At 44.1% G+C, this 23,312-nt stretch overlaps 5 protein-coding genes across 5 annotated transcripts in view; 3 read left to right on the top strand and 2 right to left on the bottom strand.

The window, feature by feature from the left end:
- LOC117584278 overlaps nucleotides 1-1,328 on the top strand; it is a 51,929-nt gene extending 50,601 nt beyond the window's left edge. The window contains exon 14 of the mRNA XM_034273099.1: nucleotides 213-1,328. Coding sequence (XP_034128990.1) covers nucleotides 213-803 — 591 coding nt within the window. The 3' untranslated portion in view covers nucleotides 804-1,328. The remainder of the gene's footprint in view (nucleotides 1-212) is intronic.
- A 2,575-nt stretch (nucleotides 1,329-3,903) lies between these two features.
- LOC117584288 (cuticle protein 16.5) lies at nucleotides 3,904-4,407 on the top strand. The gene is made up of 2 exons (XM_034273111.1): nucleotides 3,904-4,011; nucleotides 4,067-4,407. The coding sequence occupies exons 1-2, from the start codon at nucleotides 4,006-4,008 to the stop codon at nucleotides 4,361-4,363; spliced, it is 303 nt and encodes a 100-aa protein (XP_034129002.1). The 5' UTR covers nucleotides 3,904-4,005; the 3' UTR covers nucleotides 4,364-4,407.
- A 4,832-nt stretch (nucleotides 4,408-9,239) lies between these two features.
- LOC117584296 lies at nucleotides 9,240-9,918 on the bottom strand. The gene is made up of 3 exons (XM_034273123.1): nucleotides 9,775-9,918; nucleotides 9,633-9,713; nucleotides 9,240-9,570 (listed from the first exon to the last, which is right to left on the bottom strand). Exons 1-3 carry the CDS (start codon nucleotides 9,821-9,823, stop codon nucleotides 9,452-9,454), a joined length of 249 nt encoding a protein of 82 aa, XP_034129014.1. The 5' UTR covers nucleotides 9,824-9,918; the 3' UTR covers nucleotides 9,240-9,451.
- Nucleotides 9,919-20,717: 10,799 nt separating this feature from the next.
- On the top strand, nucleotides 20,718-21,985 carry LOC117580761. The gene is made up of 4 exons (XM_034267459.1): nucleotides 20,718-20,789; nucleotides 20,853-21,251; nucleotides 21,317-21,624; nucleotides 21,688-21,985. Exons 1-4 carry the CDS (start codon nucleotides 20,746-20,748, stop codon nucleotides 21,942-21,944), a joined length of 1,008 nt encoding a protein of 335 aa, XP_034123350.1. The 5' UTR covers nucleotides 20,718-20,745; the 3' UTR covers nucleotides 21,945-21,985.
- LOC117580773 lies at nucleotides 21,973-22,506 on the bottom strand. The gene is made up of 3 exons (XM_034267470.1): nucleotides 22,325-22,506; nucleotides 22,182-22,262; nucleotides 21,973-22,108 (listed from the first exon to the last, which is right to left on the bottom strand). The coding sequence occupies exons 1-3, from the start codon at nucleotides 22,425-22,427 to the stop codon at nucleotides 22,080-22,082; spliced, it is 213 nt and encodes a 70-aa protein (XP_034123361.1). The 5' UTR covers nucleotides 22,428-22,506; the 3' UTR covers nucleotides 21,973-22,079.
- Nucleotides 22,507-23,312: the final 806 nt, after the last annotated feature.

The following is a 23,312-nucleotide window of genomic DNA, read 5'->3' as shown; positions in this document are numbered from 1 at the left end:
CTCATTAGAAGTTGTTGTTGGTGTTTTTGTGGGTCACTTTTGGAACTTTTCGATCAGGATTTTGCGCCCCATAAATGTATGCAAGGAGGTGCAGAAAACGAGAGGCTCCCCATCAAAAGTTTTAGTTTTTATTTTTAATTATTCAGCCAACAGCAATTTGTTTTTGTGTTTCATAATTACTCAACACTCAATCAACTCTTTATCTCTCGCAGTACGGTGAACTGTCGCTGACAACGAATCCCGCCTTCAGCCTGTACAACACCCCGCAGCGTGCCCCGGCCGCCCAGCGTCCCGTCTACACAGCCCCGCCGCCGCTGCTCTCCACCCGAACCCCGCCCAATATCTACACCCGCATTCCGGGTCGAGGCAGTGGCTGTGGGGGCGGTGTTGGCGGCATGCCTGGAGGAGTCGGTGCCACCAGCTATCACCTGCCTGCGTATGAGACGCGCACCTCTCCCACCTCGCCCTACGGCTCCACAACCACCTGCACCATGCCCTTGCTGGGCGGCCAGTCCAACGGTTCGCTGCAGACCAACAGCAGCGGCGGCGGTGGCGTGGGCGGGGTGGGTGCCTGCAACACGCTACCCCATCCGGGCAGCCTTCACACGAGCGGCATCTCGGCAGCGTTGACCAGCTCGGTGACCAGCGGCAACATCACCATCGGCGCCGCCCAATCGCTGCTAACGTCGCCCCGCTCCCAGACCGCCTACACCACGCTGGGCGGCGGTGTGTCGCCGGCGGTGTGTGTGCAGTCGCCACTGCTGTTGGCCGGCGGTGGGAACTATGAGACGGTAGGCTCCTGAGAGTTACCCAAAGAGGACATCAAATGTCAGATAGTCTGCATAGGGGGCAGCAGTACGTGCACCACCACAGCGCTGGGCGCTGAGCGCACCACAATCGTCTAAGCGGAGCAGCAGCAGCAGCAGCAGCACAAGTCGCTTGAGGAGTGCCAGGAGGTAACTCTATCCCAAAAATCTGTATTATAGAAGTAAAGCTGCCGCTTTAAACAGAAATCTCTTTGAAAAGCGAAGCGAACAAAAACTCTTACAAGACTTTCCGACTTCAAGCAGCAAAAACCACATATAAGAAAGAAACTCTACATAGGATAAAGATTTAAAGATATTTATGCTGGATATAGCAGTGTTTGGACCCGATCTAAGTGTAAACCGAAGAAGTAAAAGCATTTACATACGAGTATCCTTATATTTAATTTACATCTGTACCATAGCAATGAATGTTTGATGCTTTCCCCCGAAACTTCCTTTACCAAAACGTGGGGGGTCAGGCACAGAACGATCTTTGTGCGCAAAATACTTCAGTGAACAAAAGAGCTATGCTTGTGAAATGATACGAAATAGATCCGAACACAAACACACTAAAAAGAAAACTAGTTTAAAGTTGAACTAAGAGATATGTATAGCGAAATCGGATAATGTGTAAATATGTGTGTGTAATTAGGCTAAGAATGAGGTCAGCTTATACTTAAACTAGCCACTAAAAACGTAGCCTAAACTCAATTGAACCTAGTTAGTCCCATTGCGAATCTACGAAAAGACTATCCCCCCTGAAAATAAATAATTATAAATCATAAAATTACAGAATTTAATGGCATATCTCTACATATATAAATATAATACATATAGCACAAAAAAGCCCAACAGCAGCAACAAAAGGAAGCCACATTTAAAGGAATCTAAACAAAAACATAAATAGGCGCAAAACTAGAGTATATATTGTACATGTATGTGAGGGATAAAAGAATACCATACGATATGGGAAATATAATTGTGTTATAGTTTGTATCGTGTGCATCGAATCATATTTTGTTAAGTGTGAAATGAAATTTTATAAGAATCTGTTGTCAAACAAAAACCTTTATCAAGTCTATATATCGCATATGAATATGTATCTATGTATTTGTATGATCGATCTGTATGTATCCATAACCGAAGTGTGTGTGTGCGCAAAAAGAAAAAGAAAACGAAAAAGAAAAGCAAAACTAAAGTTCAATGTGTCTCCACCACAACCACCACCTGCCCCGAAAACAATTTTCAAATTCAACTTTAACTACCGCTAAGAACTTTCTATGTAAATGTATATCCACCCATCCTCCCTCTAACCCCCCCTCTCAACATGCAAAGTGCTTCTTCAATGACAAAATCAAATTGAATTGTGACTCGAATTTTAAATTGGAAAAACGTATGAAAAACGAAACAAAAGAAATCTTAAGAATAAAATTACATTTTGGTTTATGTGTAGAAGTTAAGAATTTTTGGACTCCACAAATACGAGAGCATACTTGAATAAATATGTATACAAATCTATTTTCATAATCCTAAATCTAATTTGTGTACATTTAACCCTTGATTTGTAGGAAAGATGAATATTTATTTTGTGTTTGAAAATGTTTATACTTTAGTTCTAGCCCCCCCCTGCCTCTTAATGTAACGCAAATTATGTTTAATGTTACAAAGTTTAAGCAACAAACCAACTGGAAAATATGTGGAAAACAAATAAAGAACATTTTTGACCAAAATGTGTATCAAAGTAGCAGAAATTTGTTTAAATCTTTTAGTCCTGGGAGAAGTTCATTTTATGAGTGTCGGAAAAAAGTGTCTTGGTGGGGAATATTTTTCATCATTTGCTCAGGGTAAAAAAGGAGCCAGACAGTTACTACAATGAGCAGACCATTTCGCCACAGGACATGAGTTCGTGTACGCATATTTGTCCTTTTGGCAGGACACGCAACACACTTTTTGGAATTAATTAACGTGAACCCCCCCCCCAGACGAAGTCAAAACTGAGCTCGCAACACATGTGTGGTCATGTCTAAATGGTCGGATGGATAAATGTTTGCTGTGTCCACATCCTGCGGCGAAACTTGTCACAGACTAATTTCGTGTCTCAGCTCATAAATTGATATTAATGAGCCTGCCGCCTCCTTGCCGCACTCCCCTTTCTTTTCGCGTATATTTAACATTTTGTTTTGGTTCGGTTCGTTGCGTTCTCTGACAGTTACAAAGCGGCAAGTAGATGGGTAATTTGAGCAGAACACCAGAGTCGAGTCCTGTGGCTCTGCCGACATGAACATGTCACTGATGGGTGGACGAGAGCTTGGGTGTGGGTGTGCTCCCCAGAGAGACTTTGACACATTTGCCTGTAAGCATTAATTGTATGCATTATTTTTGTGGGCACAATGTCGTACATATGGAAAGACATATATTTGTGGTAGCTATTTGTTGAAGCTGATCTTTAACTCTGTTCCATCTCCATTCCAGATCTTTGCCTCTCCGCTCTGCCCCTCTAAAATCAAGGCAGCTTAAAATTCTACGTTCAAATTGACAACTAAAGTCGTTGATTTCCGATAGCTTAGTGAACACTCAATGGGATTCCTGCCAATAATCACGCCGGCCTTGACACTTGTGGCAAGCCCCTCCAATCAGTTTCACGAATTTTCACTGTCAATGCCATTGATTCAATTGTGGCACATTTTTTGATGACGTAAATTACAATGATTTGCTGCCACTTACGCTTTCCGTTCGAGTGTAATTATATTTGTGTGATTCCGCTTTGGTGCCACTTTCGTTTACCGCCATTAGCCAAAGCTCTTGGCTCGTATTTTTGGCTTGTCACCAGACTTGACCCACACAAAACCGACACACAATCAAGCTCTCATTACTGACGCCTGTCCCTCGGTCCGGCTGTCTGTGGACCCTTGTCAGGTTGTTGTCTGTTCGAAAAATAGACAAACGAACATTCATTGAGCAGCTTGTACCGTGTGGAACAATGCTAATCCATTCGATATGGCATGCTACCGGATTAGCAGCCAATTCCACATCCACATCCGCATATTGCAGAGAACTTGTTCTCTGGCCACACGATCTTTCGATCTTTGATTGGGTATAAAAGCTGTGGCCTGGCTGGGTAATAGCATCAGTCAACGCACTTCCTTCAATCTTTGAAAACGTTCGTCGAGCACACCCAAAACCAAAAACAAATATCAATATGAAGGTGAGTACAAGATAACTATATCCTCGAAACCTTATTGATCGTTTTGCCTGTTTAGTTCCTCATCTGCTTGGCTCTCTTCATCGCCGCCGCCCAGGCTCATGTTGTGACCCCCGCTGTGGCCACCTACGCCGCTGCTCCGGCCCTGACCTACGCTGCCGCACCAGCTCTGGCCTATGCCGCTGCTCCAGTGACCACCTATTCCGCCGCCTATCCCCGTGCCTACGCCGCATACGCACCTTCGGTTTACTCCTCAGCTTATGTGCGATCGCCTTCGGTGTATTCGGCCTATGCTGCTCCCGTGACCACCTATGCCGCTGCTCCCGCTCTGGTCTCCACTTTGCTGAAGAAGTAAGCGCATTGAAACGATCAGATACGATAATGAACAATATTGAGAACTTCGACAAAATAAAATTGTGGAAAAAAAAAATTATTTTAAGTTTTGAATCTTGAAAAAGAATGAGAAATTCTTAGAAGTGATAGGAACTAAATATAATAAGATATTCTATGGAAGTCTTAGCATTCTCTACATCAGAGTAAAGGCTTCATGTTGCAACAAACACACACACACACACACACACCCATAACTTCAACTTCCATGGCATTTCTGCTGCTGAAGCCTGTCCTGGCTGGGGTTTATGCTCCTATTTGGCATGCCCCTCCAGGCAGTTCTGCAGCTGTCTCTGGCTAACTGTTTACGGTTAATTCGTTGGCATAAATAATTTATTTAAACTTGGTTTAGTCGCCCTGGCATGCGGTTCATGCTCTGGCATCCACATGCCCCTTAATGTTATGCAAATGAATTATTACTGAACGGGTCTAGGGCTGCGACTGCGACAGCCACGTGCCACACAAACACACACGCACACACGCACACACGCACACACATGAGGTGGCAGTCGTCGTCGTCACATAATCCTCGGCATAAGCACCGCATAAATATAAGGGGAACAGAGTGGAAGTGCCTCCTAGCTCCTAGCACCTCGTTGCTCACAAAAGTAATCGCACAAGTAAATTTATTGATTGTTTCATAATGCACTTATCGTGGCGCCCCTCCAGCCCCGCATTTTGATCAACTTCCGGCAAACGATTATGCGCAACAACAAAAGTTTTCCTCGCTACATTTCCGGTGAAAAACTTTAGCCTAAATCACTTAGACCTCGTCCTTGAGGTCTTTGAACCCCCCTGAGGCCAGGCCAGCCGAAAAACAAGTGTCGAAAAAGCACACAGTGGGTGGGACTTGGGCTGAGTGGGTGGCAAAAACTTTCGAAAGTTTGAAGTCAGCAACAAACAGCAGTAGTCAACAGTTGCGAAATCTAGATATGATTCCATTTCTGGTAAACGTTCTGTCAGCAAAGAGAAACAGAGAGAGAGAGAGAGAGAGAGAGAGAGTGAAGAATAGTTCGAGTGTGGGTCCAAGTCTGACTTCTGACAGAGTATTTTAAATAATTAATCAACGTTTTACTACAGTTTTCGCCAAGTAAATATTTAATTAACCATTTGGCAATGTCAGTTTTAAAAATATGTGCAAGCACAGACAAATGTTTTGGGTCAGGCAGGCAGAGGATTCTGTATACTGATGATCTCCCCTACTGCCCTGCAAATAAACAATGCAAAGGAAAGTCAACAGAGAAAATAGAAATGTTCCTTCGTGTCGAACGGAAATAGATGGGAATTGTGCATAAATTATGAATGAAAAACCTGCCAGCAATTAAGTGACCAAAAACAACCAACTAAACTGAAAGATTATGTGTGTAAATTCTTATTGGGGAAGACAATCAAAGGGAGCTGGAGTCCGACCAGCTGCACTTTAGATACTCGTTTCGTCTATCAGCCTTTCATCGAGGTAAATTCAATGCAGCCAAGGACGTGACATTCCTGAATGGCAAACAGCGGGGATGCGGAATCCTTTGGAGTCCACCACTCGAGACGGGCAGATGTTTAATATGCACTCCACCAGGACATAGGCTTAATTACAAACAGCACAACAATACGAATATACAATATGCACATAAAATGTACGACTACTTCTCGTACATGAACACAACAAACAACTTGCAATGGAAATGGAAAAGAAAGAGGAGAGCGAGAGCGAGAAGCGGGAAATGAAAAATCGGATTATTTCTGCTTACAGCAAGAGCTTTCCTCTCTGTCGCCTCTCGATTGTTGTTTGCCATTCGATTCACTTCTTGGCTCCGACTGGCAGTCTGCCCTCCCCCCATTGCAATGGACGCATCCTCCATCTGAAGGATAAGTATCCTGTAGTTACAGCAGGGCGTGGGGCATAGATTCCGTTTGAATTATTATTTCATATTTCTTAGCTCTATCAATGGGAAGGGGAAATGAGAACAGTTGCCATGGCAGCCGACAATTGCCTTATGGTTATGCCCGGCAGCAAGCGAACAAATTCCAATGTGATTGATAATTCTTCCCTTTGAGTCGATTGTCGGGTCTCCGTTTGAGTTAACAATGCCATTGAGCTGGGAATTCTTTGATTTTATGGAAATTAAATTGAATATTTACTTATTTAAGTACGGGCAGAAATCCCATTAGATGCCAAACGCTTTTCATCTTTTTGTGCATATGTATATGTGGAGATTTACACACATAAGAGAAATGTTGCCATGTCTTTTATGCATCGTTCGAGCCGAATTACAATTTCATGATAGAATATATATATATAAAGTGCAAAAGTTTTGTTTTCTTGTTTAAATTAATAAAACATTCAGCCGGGTTTGAGCAGCACACTTTACTGTGCAAACACAAACTAAAATTAACTAAAAATGTTGCCTGAGTAGAAGCAGCAGCAGCAGCAGCAGCGGAAACATTAAGCAAACATCCAAAAAGTATGCTTCAACTTTGGGCATTACATAAATTCCACACACACACACACACACAGAGCACACACATAAACACACCATAAGGAAGAGCAGGAAAAACACATTAAAGCTTAGTTGGAAGAGACAGACAGAGAGAGAGAGAGAGAGAGAGAGAGATCGAAAGCAAGTTTGCAGGAAAGGATGAAGTGGAAGGCAGCAAACAACGATAACATTTATCACGAAGACACTTAAGGCTGACTAAAAGGGGGCTTGGGGCGAAATGGGGGAGGAGCAGAGACTACAGAGGTAGCCAGGAGGTTTGTTAAATCAATTTGATAAACTGTCAATAATGAGAAATAATTTAATGCGTAGAGCCAGACGCCCACCATGACCCACGACCCACCCACACACAGCTCTGAAACAGATCTCCTCTGACTGCTCGTCATAAGCCATTATGAGGAACTTGAGCGGCCTCCTGCCACTCATTTACACGCTCCCACTCACTTACCACTGGTGGTGGCTGCTGCTATTAGCACTTGGCCAAGTTGAGACAAATTTTTGGTTGCTTGGACAAGCGAAAGCTGAGATTTATCAAAGATATCATTGAGATGGACCAGTCAACAGCCAAACAGCCAAACAGCCAACAATAACGAAAAGTGTCAACAGAAGCAGCAAAAGTTGCAAGACGGCTGGATGGAGAAGGTAGGTAGGCCAAGAGCTGGCAAAAAGGGAAAGAAAAGCAGCAGCTAGATAACAATGCCAAAATGGCTGCTGAAGCTCGAAGCTGCCTCAAATGGTGTTGCCAGGGAGGGTGGAAGAAGCGGCAGTAGAAGCATGAGCAGCGAAAGGAGTCGAGTCGACAGAATGGTGACGACAATGACGATGTCTGTGCGTGCGTGCCCCAAATCCTTTTGTGCGGGCTGTTGGAAACGACCTTCATAAAACAAACACGCCGATAATGAGAGAACAGTCGTGGCTTCTCCTCACAAAGGAGATGGGGAATTCAGGCCCCATTTGGTGCCAGTCCCGGGTCCCAGTGCCATGGCTTTCGTCTTGGGCCCCCACATTCCCTTTGAGAGTGCAACTAACTATGCGATAATCGGCATTTGATTTGGTGCCAGCGCCAACTTTTCTTAAGAGTTCTTCTTTTTCGTCATAGAACGGCAGAGTGGAAAGTCAACTCTGGCCTTGCTCAAGCCTCCCCTCTCCTCCCTTTCCCTAAGCTGTATGATAAAGGGTTACGTTGCCTAAGGCCTCCTTTATCAAATCGATTTGGTTTGATGAAATTTTCGAGGTTCACAAAGATGGAAGGCGCATGGCAGAAGAGCCGGCAGGAGCATGGTAATGATGTGTGCCACCGCAACGTCAATGGGAGACGGCGGATTACATTTAAAGTTTTGCTGTTAGGGGCGGGCGAGGGCGAAGGCGCTTATGAAGCTTATGAAGTTCCGCTGGATAAATGCTGCTAAATGCTGTCAGATTTATGTTATAGTTCCAGCCAGAAACTTTAGAAGTCTTTAGGCATAGCACTTAGAGAAGTAGTGGAAGACCGTTTCCGTTTCGACCCTTCTTCCTTTTCAAATATTTGGAAATGCTCTCAATACGGGTACCCAGTCTAAAGCGCTTTCCTTTGGAGGAAAGAGAAGAACTAAGACTACAAGGACTCCTCAGTCTATTTTCGAATGTACTCTCTCGCATGTCAATTCCTTTACTTTGATGCTCTCCACTCATGGCCATCTTCTGGCACTACCTCCTCCTCCTCCTCAAAAGATGTATCTGTGGGGAGCATCGGATAAGGTTGGGCTAACCACAAAGATATCTGTTTACCTTCAAGTTAGCTTCGCTTTGCTTTGGCTTTCGGCTTTAATCAAATAATTTTTACCTTTTTTTGGGTACGAATTTTGGAGCAGGGAACATACTTTCTATGTGAACTCTTTTTGCCTTTGCTTTTGCCTTTGGAACATTAAGCCAGTTAAGGAGCGGAAGTCATGTTAGCTCCGGCCTGCCACGCCTGTCTGCCAGCCCCTGACTTCCTGCCCCGCACCTGGCTACCAGTTCCCTGCTCCCTGCCCCACCTGGTAAATTTGCATAAAAGATGCTTTTCACTTTTTCCAGCAAAAGAAATGAAAAACTCTTCCAGCAAATATCTCAGGTCTGCTTCTCCCCTTTGACGTGCTGCCCGGAAAAAGTGAAGAAGTGAAATATTTTTAGGAGCAACAAGGAAGCGAAACGAAATGAAAAACTGAGAGAAATTGTAAACTAAACAGCAAAGGGCAAAGAGCGAAGAGGAGACACCAACAAAAAAAAAAAAAAATGGAAATAGCAACACATGGAATTTTCTCTTTTTTTTGCTTTGGGTTTTTTTCTTTTATTTGTACGTATTCTGTTTTGTTGCTGTCGTGTGGAATTAACTTAACGGAAACGGAAATGGAAAATGGAAATGGATGCTGCTGCAAACACGGCCATATGGCCGGTGTCATGGCATACCCGAAGCCGCTGCGGGATATGGAGCCCAAACATGATCAGCGCCAGCTGTTGCACTGCTCTAAGTATCTCTGAATCGCTCCCTTTGTTGTGGTTTTTCTACTTATCATTGGCTATGGTCTCTTTTGTGGCACTACTAATTATCCAATGAGAGAAGACTGTTGACTGCTGTGCTGGAAGTCAGACTCCATCTCTGTCTGATGGCGACTCTGCCTCGACCTCAGCAGCTGACAATAGTTGCAGCAATAAATGAAGAGAGCTGTTAAAGTAAGAGCACAAGAGAGGGTAGTCAAGGAAGTCTTTCTAATCGCTTGAGCTCACTTATAATGCTGAGCAACATCCAGGTCAAGGTGGCAATAATCATCATCAGGCTGCTGTGAGCCGCCTCCTCCTCAGTCGATGCTACAGTTAAGAGAACTTACAGCACTTTTGTTGTGGGTTGCTTGAGGGTGTAGGACTTTACCTTTAAGCTCTGTGATATTTTCATTGTTTTGCGTGGAGTTGGAAAGCATTGCTGTTGCCTCAAACCGTTCGTTGTGGACTGGACTCGCTTCGATCTATGCAAACTCATTTTATTAGGCAAGCCCGAACAGCTGTGTTTCTATCTGTCATTGCACATTTGCGTGATTTTATTATTAATTCTGTTTAACATTCAGCTGCTTCTCTTTTAAGCATAGGAATTCTTCGAATCAATTTGATGCGGTATTTATGAACAGCTGAGGGAATACGAAAAGCTGGAATTCAAATTGAATATCTTCAGTTTCCGTAGAAACCCTCAAAGTTCTATTTAGTTCCATGTCAGAGCCCAGCCTAACTTCAAAGTTTGTTTTTTCCCTTACTTGAGTGATGTCTCTGCTGTTTACCTTTCTTTTACTTTATCATTTACTTCAAGCTGTCAAACTTTCTTCTACACTTGATTCACGTTCAATTGCATGTACCGCATTAATTTAATTTGGTTTTCTTTCGCTTTTCTATTTATACAAACTCTTACCTCATGCGACCGAAGGTACTGTTGGGGCAGCAACTCTGTACTCCTGTCTGTGCGCACCTTTGCCAATTGTAGCTGTTATTGGAGGCGTTGCTGTTTATCATTTGCCGCATTGCATGTCTTTGGATCGTATATCAATATCGGGGCAACCACTACTTGGGGGGACTGCCATTGACACGCCGAAATAAAGAGAAACAGGAGGAACTACTAATAAAATGGAAACTCGCATTTATTGCCCAAAACAAACAAATATTACTGACAAAATTATGGGCGGCGCCCCAAAACTACGAGCAAATATAAAAGTATATAAAATATCGTATAAAAACTTTGCATTTAGTTGCATGCTTTGGATTTAACTGTGGAATGTGTCGTGACTTGTTGTGGGTAGGGAGAATGTATCGAGTGCAATGAAGTTTCGACAAACATCCGTTTTGCTTCGAGGACGAAATCCGCGAATTGTTGCAACCTTGAAGTTTGTGTGTCTTCCGCCTTCGACATGTGACGCGGATCCGCCGGATACGATTTGTGTTTTGCCTTGTTGTGGCCAATCCAGGAACGACATGAGGTGGGAGACACTCGGTTTAAATACGTTTTTGTGTCTTTAGAGGCCTGAATCACTGCTAATTGTACACTTAGCACAGATTTGAAGTAATGTGAATGGAAAGCGCTCTTCCCATCAAGGGGCTTCCTCTGCCACACACATCATTTGTCATATAAATGGCATATTCATCAGCATAATTAGTGAATGAATATCATCTTCGCCTTCATCATCTTCATACATGCACAGCTACCCTTTGAGGAGCTCTCTCTTAGCTCCAATCCGAGTCAAGTCAAAGGCAGTCAGGCACCATCCAGGCTTCAGGCTTCAATGCAAAGAAAGCCACATAAATGCCTTCCATCTCATTCTTTTCCGGCTGTTTCCTTTTCAATGAATGATGAATGCTTGATGTGGCTGCCCCCTTTAGCACTCCCTGTGTCTGTGTGTAATCTCTGACGTAATGAAATTATATATTTAAGCTGGCAATGGATGAATGGGCCAAAACGCTGAGCACCCGGAATAGGGCAAAAAGGGAGCACACACATTTGCGTGCATAACTTTGTGGCATATGTGTTGCATAACACACTGCTGCTGCGGTGTCCCCTTCATCCTGTTGCGGGCATTAGGTTTTGAGTTTAGGATTAGGGTTGAGCTTGCCACTGCAACATCAACCAACAGCTGCCACTGCTGCTGGCGGATTATCCGACTTTCGCAGCGTTGCCCAACACTGGCAGCGTCATCATAAGAGAAAGGATCTCTCTCTCTCTCTCTCTCTCTCTCTCTCTCTCTATCTCTTTCCACTAAGCTCAGTTCAGAAACTGCATGCCAAAATCGCTTGGAACGTGCTGACACCTTGGAAAAAAATAAAACTTAGCAACTGTGCGCCGTGCTGCCGAAGTGCTCGTACTTGCTGTCAAATCAGAATTTATTTCGGCAATGCATTCGATTTGGCAATTTGGACCAGTCGACGGCCAGTGGAAGGTGTTCTACCGTCGAGTGGGTGGCCAGGCCAGCACGTGGCACGTGAGCGGTATCCACAAATAAAAATTCGAAAAGTATTGTAGCTTTCCTTTCTAGTTGAAAATAAAGTCTTTTATTTGATCTACAAAAGTTACAAGGGCACAGAAACAGAGAGTGCAGGAGACTCTTGCGATAAAACTTCAATTGAGGGGTCGAAGAGACAGCCAAAGAAACTAAGGGTAGATTAGCTGAGAATAAAGGAATTGTTAATCACCAATAAGCAGCAAGAATAACAAGCTGAAGTGCAGCATTTAGTGTAATCCGAATCAAAACAAAGAACAAAATGTTGTCCATGAAAATAAACAAAAACCTTCCTAAAATACGCTTTCAATTTCCATAAAATATAAAAAAAAAAACAGACTGAACCTTAAATTCTATGGATATTCATGAAGATGAAATTACAATTACAGCCCGCAAACTACGTAAATGGCCGAAGCATTCAAGCGGCAATGCAACAATTTTTAATTATTATTTAGGCGCTTCAACGAGCATTAAGGGGGAAAAATGCCAAAGCGAAAAAGTGATGTACGGAGGGAGGATGGACAGAGAGAGAGAGGGGCACGGACGAAGCCAGCGGATAGATAGAGAAAATTGCTGCCAGCACTTTGGACTCGACTTTTTCTGATACATTTTTATTTTTTCTTTCTTTTCTTTGCCAGCATTTAAAAAAAATTAAAAAGTAAACAAAAAAAAAGTAAAAAAAGAAGGGAGGAGAGCAACAAAAAAACGAAAGAGGGAAGGACAGAACAAACGCCAGGGAAATTAAGTCAATGTCCTGCGGGTTCGACTGCGTTTTGGATAAATGTAATTAACCTTCAGGATCAGAATCATTGAGTTGGGTCTCCGCCCTACACCCCATGAGCGACAGACAGACAGACAGACGGCCGGATGGAGAGATGGGCCAAGAATGATACTGGAGCTGGAGATGGAAAAAATCTTGATTATTTCGTGTAAATGATGGGTTAACATATTCTCACCAAGCCATGGAACAGCCCTAGTACGAGTGAGATTTACTCTGTGTCTTGTGCTATTCATCACTTTAGATAGACCACGAACCACATCGTTAGGGCAGTCGCCTTGCAAATTAATTACAATCGAAGCGGAAGGTGCAAAACTCAAGGGAACTCTGCAGAAATGTGGCAAATGGGTATGAAGGCGGCGGGGAGTGGTGGGATTTGGCGAGGCGTTGCGGAGAGCAAACACACAAAGAGAACATATAAGGAGGCAAGAACCTAAAATCGGTTGGCAGCAGCAGCTATTGGTCTGCAGTCTGGCCAACAATGGAAGCATTTCTGTAATTACCTTTGGTCACACTCACACACACACACACACACACACACACACAAGCAGCAACAGCTACAACCACACTCAAACACTCACACACTGTCGGATAAAGACGGTCACACACACATAATTAACTCGATAATGAGAACAAAACCAGTAGCCGTGTGTAGTCAAAGCCAGCAATACCCAGACCCAAACGGAGACCTAAACTCGGAACCCGGAACCCGGAACCCGGAACCCCGCCCAAGTAGTCACAAATGTATGTAATGGTGTGTTGCTGTTGTTGTTACTGCGGTTTGGGTGGGGTTAAGGTATGTTGTAGGCATACGATATATGCCCCCCCATCTCTATTAGGCTTTGTTTGCCACGATAATGACTTCCGCTTCGACAGAGCCGAGAATGACACAACCGGAATTTGTAATTGCTTCTAAGCGTTTCCCCATTCTGGATCTCAATTTCCACTTGCCTTTGATTTTTAGCCAATAGAAAAACCGCCACAGCCATGGCCCCACTCCTGCCTGCTGAGGAATGTTGCAGCATGTCGCAAGGAATGTTTTGCCTGAAAAATGTATACGCATTTGACCCGAATGTCGGTTGTGTAACTGCAGCTCGGGGGGGAACGAAAATTCTCAAAGCGAACAAAAGGTGCGAAAAACTATGCAGCAGGGACCGAAGACCGGGAGGACTGGGCTACACTCCGAAGTGTTGGCTATGCTAATTCCCCTAATAGTCGTAGTAGGGGAGAAAGCAAAAAGGAAGATTGATATTTAGTGGTTGCAGTAATTGTTAGAGCCCATTTGCAATTGAAAATAACTTTGAAAAGTCGGAATTGGAATAACTCATGAATAGTAAGTAGGTGATGAGAAATTTCCACTATCATTCCATAGCTTTGCCAGTCTCCCAGCGAATCTAAATCTTGCCCAGAAAACACTAATCAAAACCCAGTTACCTCTACTCATTTCTTATGATTTCTTATCATTTCATTAAAGGCTAAAATATAACAATTCCAGAGAGTTTTGCGCCTTAAATATTTCATGATTAGCAGCAATTGAAAGGCACATTAGCCAAGCAAGTCTAATTCCTCCAGAGATGGCCAAGGCACTGCCAAACCCGCTCCACATTTATCGCATTTTACATTCCAATTGCCATTTGCCAGTCAGCCAAGCAGCCGGCAAAAGAGGGCTGCTAGCAGAGGAGAGAGAGAGAGAGAACAGAGTGAGAGAACAGAGTGAGTGGTGAACCCTGTTTGATTGCGGTAAAATGCTAATTAACAGAGCATTGGACTCGCTCTGCTCCACTTTTGCCGAAGAAGGAAAACTTTAACACACTGACAAAAGACTGCGACGACCCTGGGGACGATTGGGGAAAGTTGCGGGTTCAACTTAAGCGAATTTCCTTTAAAATTTCTTGTTTTGGAGCAGTCTTTAACGTGGCCTAAATATTAATGGTCGCATTACGTATACGCCGCTGGAGCCCCTGAACCGACTTGCCCAGGGAATAGTCCGGTCTTAAATTTATATCAAAATAAACTCGTATATATATGAAATTAGATATTCTCTTGCAGCGTAGTCGGCGCACTTTGCTTTAATATTTATAGCAATGTCCCCCGTGTACCGAATGGCCTTTGTGTGCCGTCTATTTGTGAAATTTAAGCACGAAAAAGGTTCGCATACTAAATGCCATGGTCTAAGCAGCGGGTTATCCTCCAGCCACCTCTCTATCCTTGGAAGGGATCTGGCTCTTAATTTTCCAGCTCCTATGGGGATTTTGTTTTGGTTTTTGTAATTTGTGTGGGTGGTTGGCAATGCCCAAAGGGCTCTAGCGTTATCAATTGGCTGTGGATTGATCTAATCAAACGCTTCAGAGCAAAGAAGATTAGTTTTATTATTTTTAGACACAGTTTGGAGTGTGCTATTTCCAATGTAGCCCCTTTTGCCCCTTTATAAAGTCTTTTTATCATACAAACGCGCATTTTAATTGCAATTTTATTGGATATTACCATTTTCAAAGTCCACTTTCTGATCAAATTAATTGCATATTTTGCACATTTATCTATATATCCTTGAACGAAGCACTCAACGGTGGGTGGTATTGATTACACACACAGACAGACATCTCTTAAGCTCAATTGCAGTTGCAGCAACAAACCGCAAAGGAGGATGGATGGATGGCAGTTCGATGGGAAAAGAGCGCATGAAAAGGGGTTTGCATATTTCATAGTAGCAATGCATAAGTGACACTTGTCAAAACACATTTTCCACACCACCCACACACACAGCTCTGCCGCCGTCTGTGGTGCTTACATCATACCACCAAGTTTCCCCCGCTTGCTTTGGCCAAAGGCAGAAAAGCATATTTCAAGTGCGGCACTTCATGTGCGTCAAACAGAATGTCAGAACGAGATGGAGAGGAACCCACACACACTCAGACGCAGCACAGATTAAGTGACGAACGAAGAGAGAGAGAGAGAGGGAGAGCAGCATACCCATCCTGCCATCATCAAAAGCGAACCGAACAGCGAACGGCGAACAGTGAACAGAAAAAGTGCTCAAGTCGAAAGCCCTCGAGTTGTTTTGCAACATTTGAACACGTCAAGTTTTTTAAGGTCAACATGTCGCTGGCAGGCAGGCCAGACATGGCTAACACACAGTCAGTAGCTGCCGCGGGCACCCAGATGTGGGGAGGTGGGGATTGTCCTGATGGCTGCTACCGTTGGGATGGACGAGCGTGATGAGTGGCCAATATTAGTTGGTCCAACATGTGAGTGGCCATTTGCATACATACATACATATGTCGTGATGTCCATCCAAGCGACTGTCTGTCTAGGTTTTAAGCATTGTTTTGAGATCTTTTCTATGATACCTTTCTTCCCCGAAGGTGAGTTTTTTAAGTATAATTAAAACACTTCACTGCCCATGCCTGAGAATGTGAACTATGACCCAAGAACTGCTATTCCTATTGGGATTCCTTTACCATACACTCTCCTAGCCTACATATTTTGCCTGCTTACCTAAAGTATCGCCTAAATCCCACCTAAGAACTCGTTTTTCCTTTGATATCTACTGCTTTGAAGGACCAAACGCCACGGGCTCTCTGGTTTCCCCTTACGTTTATTGTTAGTTAGCTTCGGGGCAGATCCAGAACCTGCCCTCTGAGCTCTTTGGATGCCTTGTTTACTCCTTAGATGTTCAGAGTTTTCTTTATGAACACATATGGTCGTTCGTTTGTGTGTGTGGTCTACTCTCATGTTGGAAAACACTTTTTAGCAAAAATGTTCTCAAAAAGAATGTTAGACAAACCGCTTTGTTGGCAACAATTTGGGTTAAAACTTAAGTGTTTTGCTTCACGTTGATACCAGCCCAGACCCAAATTTGAACCCTTAACGCCCCAAACACACGGCATCTCCTTAAATTCGTTGGCAGTGGTGCTGCGGCTTAAGCCCCAAAACCCAAAACCCACAAGAGAAGAGAGGGAAAGCTAGAAAAGAAAACCAGGAAAAACCAACAAAGTTGAAAACGTGAAATGTGTTTGTGCTTTTCCCTTTCATGCATTCCCAAGGCAAAGTGCAACAGCAGCAACAGCAGCAGCATCAGCGCCTGAAGTGGCAGCACTAGCAGATGGCGAATGAGAAGCCCAAGGAGACGGTAAATTGTCCTTTTAACTTCTTTCCCAGCTGCACAGCACAAATTTCAGCGGCACGGCAGCACGGCAGCACTCCGCCCTCCACAGACTCCCACTGTACTTTTACTTTCCTGCAAAAACAGCTTAGGGTAGACAATGGGACCAGAGAATAACTCGGGGCTCCCTCATTAGACCAACTAAAAATAATTAACATCCATTACCCAGATGAAAACTTTAACAGGATTTTCTCATCCCCCACATCGCACATCGCACTTCTTGCCGAAGGCATTGCATGTGCGTGCGCATGCATTGGGGCTAATTTGATTGAAAGTTTCTGATCAAGTTTGTTGCTACAGAGTCTGCACTCGCATGCGAGTGCGAGGACGAGTACGAGTCTGCCACAAATCTGAGGCCACATCAAAGCGCACCCAAGCAGGCAAAAGTTGATGCAAATATACGGCGTATGCTCCCCGCACCAAAACCATGGCCAAAACCGTACTGAAACCCAAACCCAAACCGAAATCCCAGTTCAGACCAAGCTGCACCAATCCATTCAAATGGAAGCACAGAGAGGAGGGTGGAGGTGGGACATTCTCCACTAGCAAGATAAATTTGTTTGTTCACATTTTCGGGGCTGCATTATTGGATATCTGGGCTCCAACTTAACTAATTTTAAAGTTTTCCAAATGAGAGATCTCTGTGTATGTGTGGCAAGTTCTGCAAAAGTTTAGAGCGCAACTGATTTGGCTTGGGGTGGCACTGTCGCCCCCTGCTGCTGCTTCATGGAATTAGTTGCAATTCTCAGCATCTGGGAAAATTGTACATATACTTGGAGACAGAGAGACAGAGAGAGAGAGAGAGAAAGACGGAGCAGGAAATTGTCTACAGCTGCTTGCGGTGGGGCATCATCATCATCAGGGATGACACTTTAAAGTTTGCAAGTATTTTCCGAAGCACATTCACGGCTTGGTTAACAATTTTTAAACAATTCCTAATGAAATTTAAAGTAATTGTTATTAAAGGTTAATTTCTATCGCTGATCCATACGATTTTTCCCACTCTTTAGGATTTTCTGGAATAATCTTCTATAATATTTGGTACAATGGTTTTCTGTGGTTCATAATAAAGCAAAGTGCAGCTTACCCAAAGCTAACGATTCCTCAACGGAACAATAAACCTTTCAAAACTATGCAGTACCCTACGCTGGTTTCAAGTCCCCGTAGAGCATTCCAACATCGTTAGTCCACATCCATTTACCCCGCGCAATCCAACACACCTGATTTCAGCCCCCCGCGTTTCTGCTTTATTGCAGCCAGAGTTGTTCGCAGTTCTTACGTGTAGTACGCTTCGCATCGCTCTTTTTTTCTCGCTGTTCTCACTGGACCTGTTACACATGCTGCCAGGAATATTGCCAGTTAACCAAGTTAACAAATCCACCCCAAAGGTTTTGTTTCTATCGTTCAGGCGGTGCTTCTTTTCGTTGGTTCATGTTGTTGATTACACTTTGGTCGGTCATAAATTTGTATCAAGGCGAGCGGAGCGAAGGCGTACTACGAAACTCATACAGAAAGTTAGGCCAGCAGGAGTAAGCTCCTGTTTACTCAACCCTAGGGTCCTGCAGCCATATAAAAAGAAAAACTTGGGCCAGTGCAATTGAGACTTGAAGGGAATAAGCGCAGAAGCGCAGAGAAGACACTTTATTGGCAAACACTTTATTGAATTTACATTAACTGGTTGAAGTACAAAAACCGATCGAAAGGGAGAGAACTTTTAGCAGAGAGTTTGGGAATATTTTGAATTTTATAATAGATTTCCCAATGAAGAACAACGTAACAGTCTTACCCTGCATTTCCCCAGTTTAGTATTCAATTAAAACATTGTTGTACTCGTTTATTTATTAGCAATGTTTGCGTTTAAGATTGGAAATATTCTGATACAAATGATGTAAAGGCTTTGGATTAAGTTTCCTGCTCTGGAGTCGACCAAAGACTGCCTCCACCTGGCATTGTTCTGACTGGTAGACCAATTTTCTGGTTTGCCTTTTGGGGTGCTGCCTGGCTCGTAAACTCTTGGCAGGATGGGTTTGGGCTCTGGCCCTCTTTGATATATGGACATTGCTTCGTTACGGGCTAGTACTTTTCCAATTTGATTTGGAAGCGGTCCCAGCCACAAACCCTTCTCCGCATGTGTCATAAAGTCAGTGGGGGGAACCTTTCGATATTTACACAAGCGTATACAAGGCTCCCTGCCAACCACAAATAAAGAACTGACGCAGGTTCCCCCTTTTCGCTTCGCTACGTCTAGACATCTCGTATGATTGGTCCACAATTAAACCCGTAGCGGAGAATGGAATCCGTTTCCATGCGCTGTGTGTGGATTGAATTAGGGATCAAACAACAAGTTGTACCCACGTGGCATGCCCTCGTTTTCGTTGAGGTGGAACAACTAATTTACAGCCCAAAACCTTTAAGGACGCTAACCACAGGACAACCTTTAGGTGGAATCGAGTCTGCAAAAGTCGTGGCCCAAGCGATGGGCGGCAGGCAAAGGCTCGATTACTGGGTTAATGTCATTGCAATTAGATGCTGTGTGTGTGTGCTCCTCAGTCCACAAGTAACTTTGCGGAGTGAGTGCCAACCAAAAATGGGGGGGCACATCCTTGGATATCAGTTACTCGGTCAGCAAACAGCATCGTGAGGGTGCAGACCATAAATCTCCTCATGGCAACCGCAGTCGCTCGTACGTACTGCTGTTCTGATTGCAGCGGAATCCCAATCTGAATCAGAAATCAGCAAGCAGTGCCAACTTGTCAGGGCCAATAGATAGATAGTGGGAAACTGGAAATGGCGTCAAGGGCGCCATAAATGAGAATTTCCGTTTCATTTCCGTCCGATTGTTTGTGTGTGGCAAGCCCATCTGTGTGCCGAGTCCCTCTGTGTGTGTGTGTGTGTGGTTCATTTGTGGCGCATAATGAGCAGGGAATGCCTGCTCTGCCCTGCCTGACTGCCTTGCCAGCCTGCTCTGCCCTGCCTCGTGCCGCACAGAAAATGTCCCGCCATTCTGTAGGTTATATTGATTTTCATTTAAAGCAGCTCTTGGACCACCTCGTCTAATGGCATTTTCGGTTTGCCAGCACAATGTTGGCAAATTTATGGCAACTTGACCTCGTGCCTCCACCACCACCACCAGCACCGCATCCTCTGCTTCCTCTTGTCATTTCGGTTGCCTTTTCCCCATTTGTCAGCATTAGAACACAATTAGAGCCGAAAATGATGCAGTCAAGTCAAGGCCAGCTCGCATGGCCCATACAAAATGTGCCTGGAAATATGGGTCATATTGATTTTCCTCAGCTGAGGGCAGCACCCAAACAATTCACTTAAATGCAGCTCCAAGAGCAACCAAAATTATTAGACTAGGGGAATATTTATTTGCTAGCACGAGCAAGATACCCAACCGGAAGGAGACACAGTTGCCTCGTAAATATTTGCTGCTGTAACGCGATAAGCGTGGAAAACATGTTGATACAAAGAAAAAGTCGCAGACAAAAGTAAAATATGGTTGCAAGAGCAACAAAGGAGGTTGCCAAGATTTATATGGAAGTAATCGTTCGTGTCCATAAATTAAGACCAATCTCCAGGCAAAGGAGACCGAATCTCTTTCCCATGGCGATGTCTGTCAATTGCACAGACCCTGTCAGAGACAATCAACACACTAAATTCAGTCATACAAGTAACTACTCATAGAAACAGCATACAAAGATATATAGGTACTCTTATTCACCCCAAAAAAGACACACATTAGGGAGAAAACACTTCAGATTATGTTCTGGGACAGCGCACGAGTGGCACTCGCATCGCGAAGAGAGACGGCAGGCATGCCGGGCACGGAGAGCTCGTAAGTACCACAAATCCTATGACGATCAGTCAACTTATATCTGCTTCTCTTCAAGGATGGATGAGTACATCGATGCAGAGGGGGAGGGCATGGCGGGTAGCTCGTCAAGCACACTGCTGCCAATGCTGTCGCGGTAAGCAAAGTTTTTCATTATTCCTGGCACATGCCACACTTCCATGAGATTCCTTCTCTGCAGCACCTCGATGCTGCTAATGGACTACAAACATTTCAAGTCCGCACGGATCATACAGCGGCACTGGCGCGGCTGTCTCTGCCGCGAGACACTGAAGAAACGCAACAAGGCGGCCACGACCCTTCAGCGCTACTGGCGTGGCTTTGCCGTGCGGAAAAATTACTTCAAGACCGTGGAGAAAATGCTGCAGAATCGTCTGGAGGTGCGCTACAGCCAGGCGGCCACCAAGATTCAGGCGCTGTTCCGGGGCTGGTGGATCCGCCACACGGTCCACGATATGCACAGCCTGCGACAGATGCAAGTCTGTGCGGCCGAGGATCTACTCAATTGTGTGGCCTTCAAGCTGCACCATTTGCTGCGCACCTACTCGATACCCGGCGTCTACTCGCTAAAGAATACAACGTGAGTGAAGATACCTGTAACCTATAGGGATTTAGCTACGAAGTAAAGGTCTCTTCCACCCACAGCTGCTTGTCGCGAGTGGAGAAACTGCTGGCGAGCCTCAACTTTCGCTTCCACAATGGACGGGTGCGCTCGTGCATGGCCAAACGGAGCGCCGATGCCCGGGTGGAGCGTGATAACTTCATGAAGAACAAACACCAGACAGAAGTTCCCTATGCTGGTCCCAACTTCCAGAGCGTCTGTACCCCCCAATGTGAGGGAGTGCTGCGCATGTCCAAGGACATGGACCGACGAATGTACAAGATCATTGAGATATACGACAAGGCCCAGAGGGATGCTCACGTTCAAAAGTTTCACAAGAGCTTAGCCGGAAGTGGGTTACATTCGAATCATTAATTAATTTATGAAGTGTACGAGCATTCTTTTCCGATTGCAGAGAAACGTCTTAAGTTCTTGAAGGAGAAATTAAAGTTTCTCGAGAAGAATAAGCGGGACTTCTGTGGCGATGTCATTGCTAGCATGCGCCGCTGGAAGATACTGGGCGACAGGCAGCTCAATGTGGACAATAATATCTTCCAGAATCCCCAGAATCTGGAGAAATTCCTCAACGAAATATCCGACCTTATCGAAGAGATCGAAAGCGTCACTTGCCATTGCAAGCCACCGGCTCTAGACAAGATTGTTTGTCGCTAAATATTTGTCCAACACCCCAAAAAAAAAGTTTTAAACTTATTAAATTTATATTTGAGGACTTTAATAGCTATACAATTTCATCTACCAGAGTTTTTTTTCATAGCATGATCCAGGGTTAAATCTCCAATTATTCTGCTAGGCAAAAATGGCTCTAAAACAATCAACTTTTAGTTGAAGAAATAAAATCATTAGATATGTCACCCTAGAGAATATTCAGACTAGTTTCTGCACACTTACCAAATATATTGCCAAAGAACCGAAGAAGTACTGATGGGAATGCTGGTCTATCAGGATTGATCAATCTCTCAGTCATTTCGTCTGTTCAGAAGATTTATTCGTAAGATTTCTACTAAGAATATCGTCAGATAGTTCCTGCTTACCCAGGTTCTCACAATCCAAACGCTCATTGTTCATGTTAAGATTGTTTTCCCCGCCAATTGGTGGCGGTACGGTTTCCGCATCGCGAGCATCTGGATCAGCCATTTTGTTGCACTTTAAATTTAGGTATCAAAAGAAATTATGACAAACTACAAAACAATTTTTGTTTGTTTTGCTGGAAAGTGTGAACAGTTCTATCTGGTGGAGCTGGAGCTACTGACTGAATATACAAATAGTTTTGCTTGGCCTGTTTAGATTTAAAAAACTCGGGAAATATCTAAGGAAGCCCTAAGTCCGTTGGGCAATGAACCAGATAGAGGCTTGAATTTGTATTTTTTATTTCACCAAAGACTTCTTCAAAGAACATACGTACATAAGTATATGTAACCATATGTATATACGTATGTATTTGCATTGCTTTATGGCTGTCTCCCCCATAAGATTTAGCTTCAGCTTCTACCTCTCTGCCACAGCTGCGAATTACGAGCTTTGGCCACGATTTATGCTGAAAAGTTTTCAGTACAGAGAAACATGTAAAATGCTGAAAAGAAAAGCCAAATGTGAGTGCGCTGTTAGGGGGATATCTTTCAGTTTCTTGGGGGTTTGTCCCTGAACAGGCATAAATTAAAAGGCCAGTTGCTGTTGCTTTTAATTAGACACTAAAACTTGTCATTCTGTACGTATGGCAGCGACTGGCCAAATGTTTCTCTGGTCAGGACATCAAAACAGAGAGCCCCTCCTACACAATAACAGACACAGCAGGAGGCTTTGTTAATTGTATTGCTGATGAGCCAGCAATCATCATCATAATCTTCAATATCAACATCATCGTAGCCGTCATCCGCCTCCTCAGATATGCAATTAGAGGACAAACGAAAAATGTGTCCTGGTCAGGTCCTTTCATCGTCGCCGTGGGACAAATACATACATTTTCGGATTTCTTAGAATATACACAAACGAAATTAACCATATTCATCAGGCGTACAACTA

This window comes from Drosophila guanche, unplaced genomic scaffold, assembly GCF_900245975.1.
Source record: "Drosophila guanche unplaced genomic scaffold, DGUA_6, whole genome shotgun sequence".
Taxonomy (NCBI): Eukaryota; Metazoa; Arthropoda; class Insecta; order Diptera; family Drosophilidae; genus Drosophila; species Drosophila guanche.
This window is presented reverse-complemented; position numbering and strand designations above follow the sequence as displayed.

Bases quoted from the DNA above. Each gene is read 5' to 3' on its own strand.
- LOC117580773 (XM_034267470.1), bottom strand. From the start codon at position 22,427: ATGGCTGATCCAGATGCTCGCGATGCGGAAACCGTACCGCCACCAATT. The intron at 22,263-22,324 runs GTAAGCAGGAAC...TCTTCTGAACAG, and splicing joins TTTGGATTGTGAGAACCTGG to ACGAAATGACTGAGAGATTG. The intron at 22,109-22,181 runs GTAAGTGTGCAG...TTCAACTAAAAG, and splicing joins GTTCTTTGGCAATATATTTG to TTGATTGTTTTAGAGCCATT.
- LOC117584296 (XM_034273123.1), bottom strand. From the start codon at position 9,823: ATGCTTTCCAACTCCACGCAAAACAATGAAAATATCACAGAGCTTAAA. The intron at 9,714-9,774 runs GTAAAGTCCTAC...TCTTAACTGTAG, and splicing joins AAATATCACAGAGCTTAAAG to CATCGACTGAGGAGGAGGCG. The intron at 9,571-9,632 runs GTGAGCTCAAGC...TTACTTTAACAG, and splicing joins GATGTTGCTCAGCATTATAA to CTCTCTTCATTTATTGCTGC.
- LOC117580761 (XM_034267459.1), top strand. From the start codon at position 20,746: ATGGCGGGTAGCTCGTCAAGCACACTGCTGCCAATGCTGTCGCG. The intron at 21,252-21,316 runs GTGAGTGAAGAT...TTCCACCCACAG, and splicing joins TACTCGCTAAAGAATACAAC to CTGCTTGTCGCGAGTGGAGA. The intron at 21,625-21,687 runs GTGGGTTACATT...TTCCGATTGCAG, and splicing joins TCACAAGAGCTTAGCCGGAA to AGAAACGTCTTAAGTTCTTG.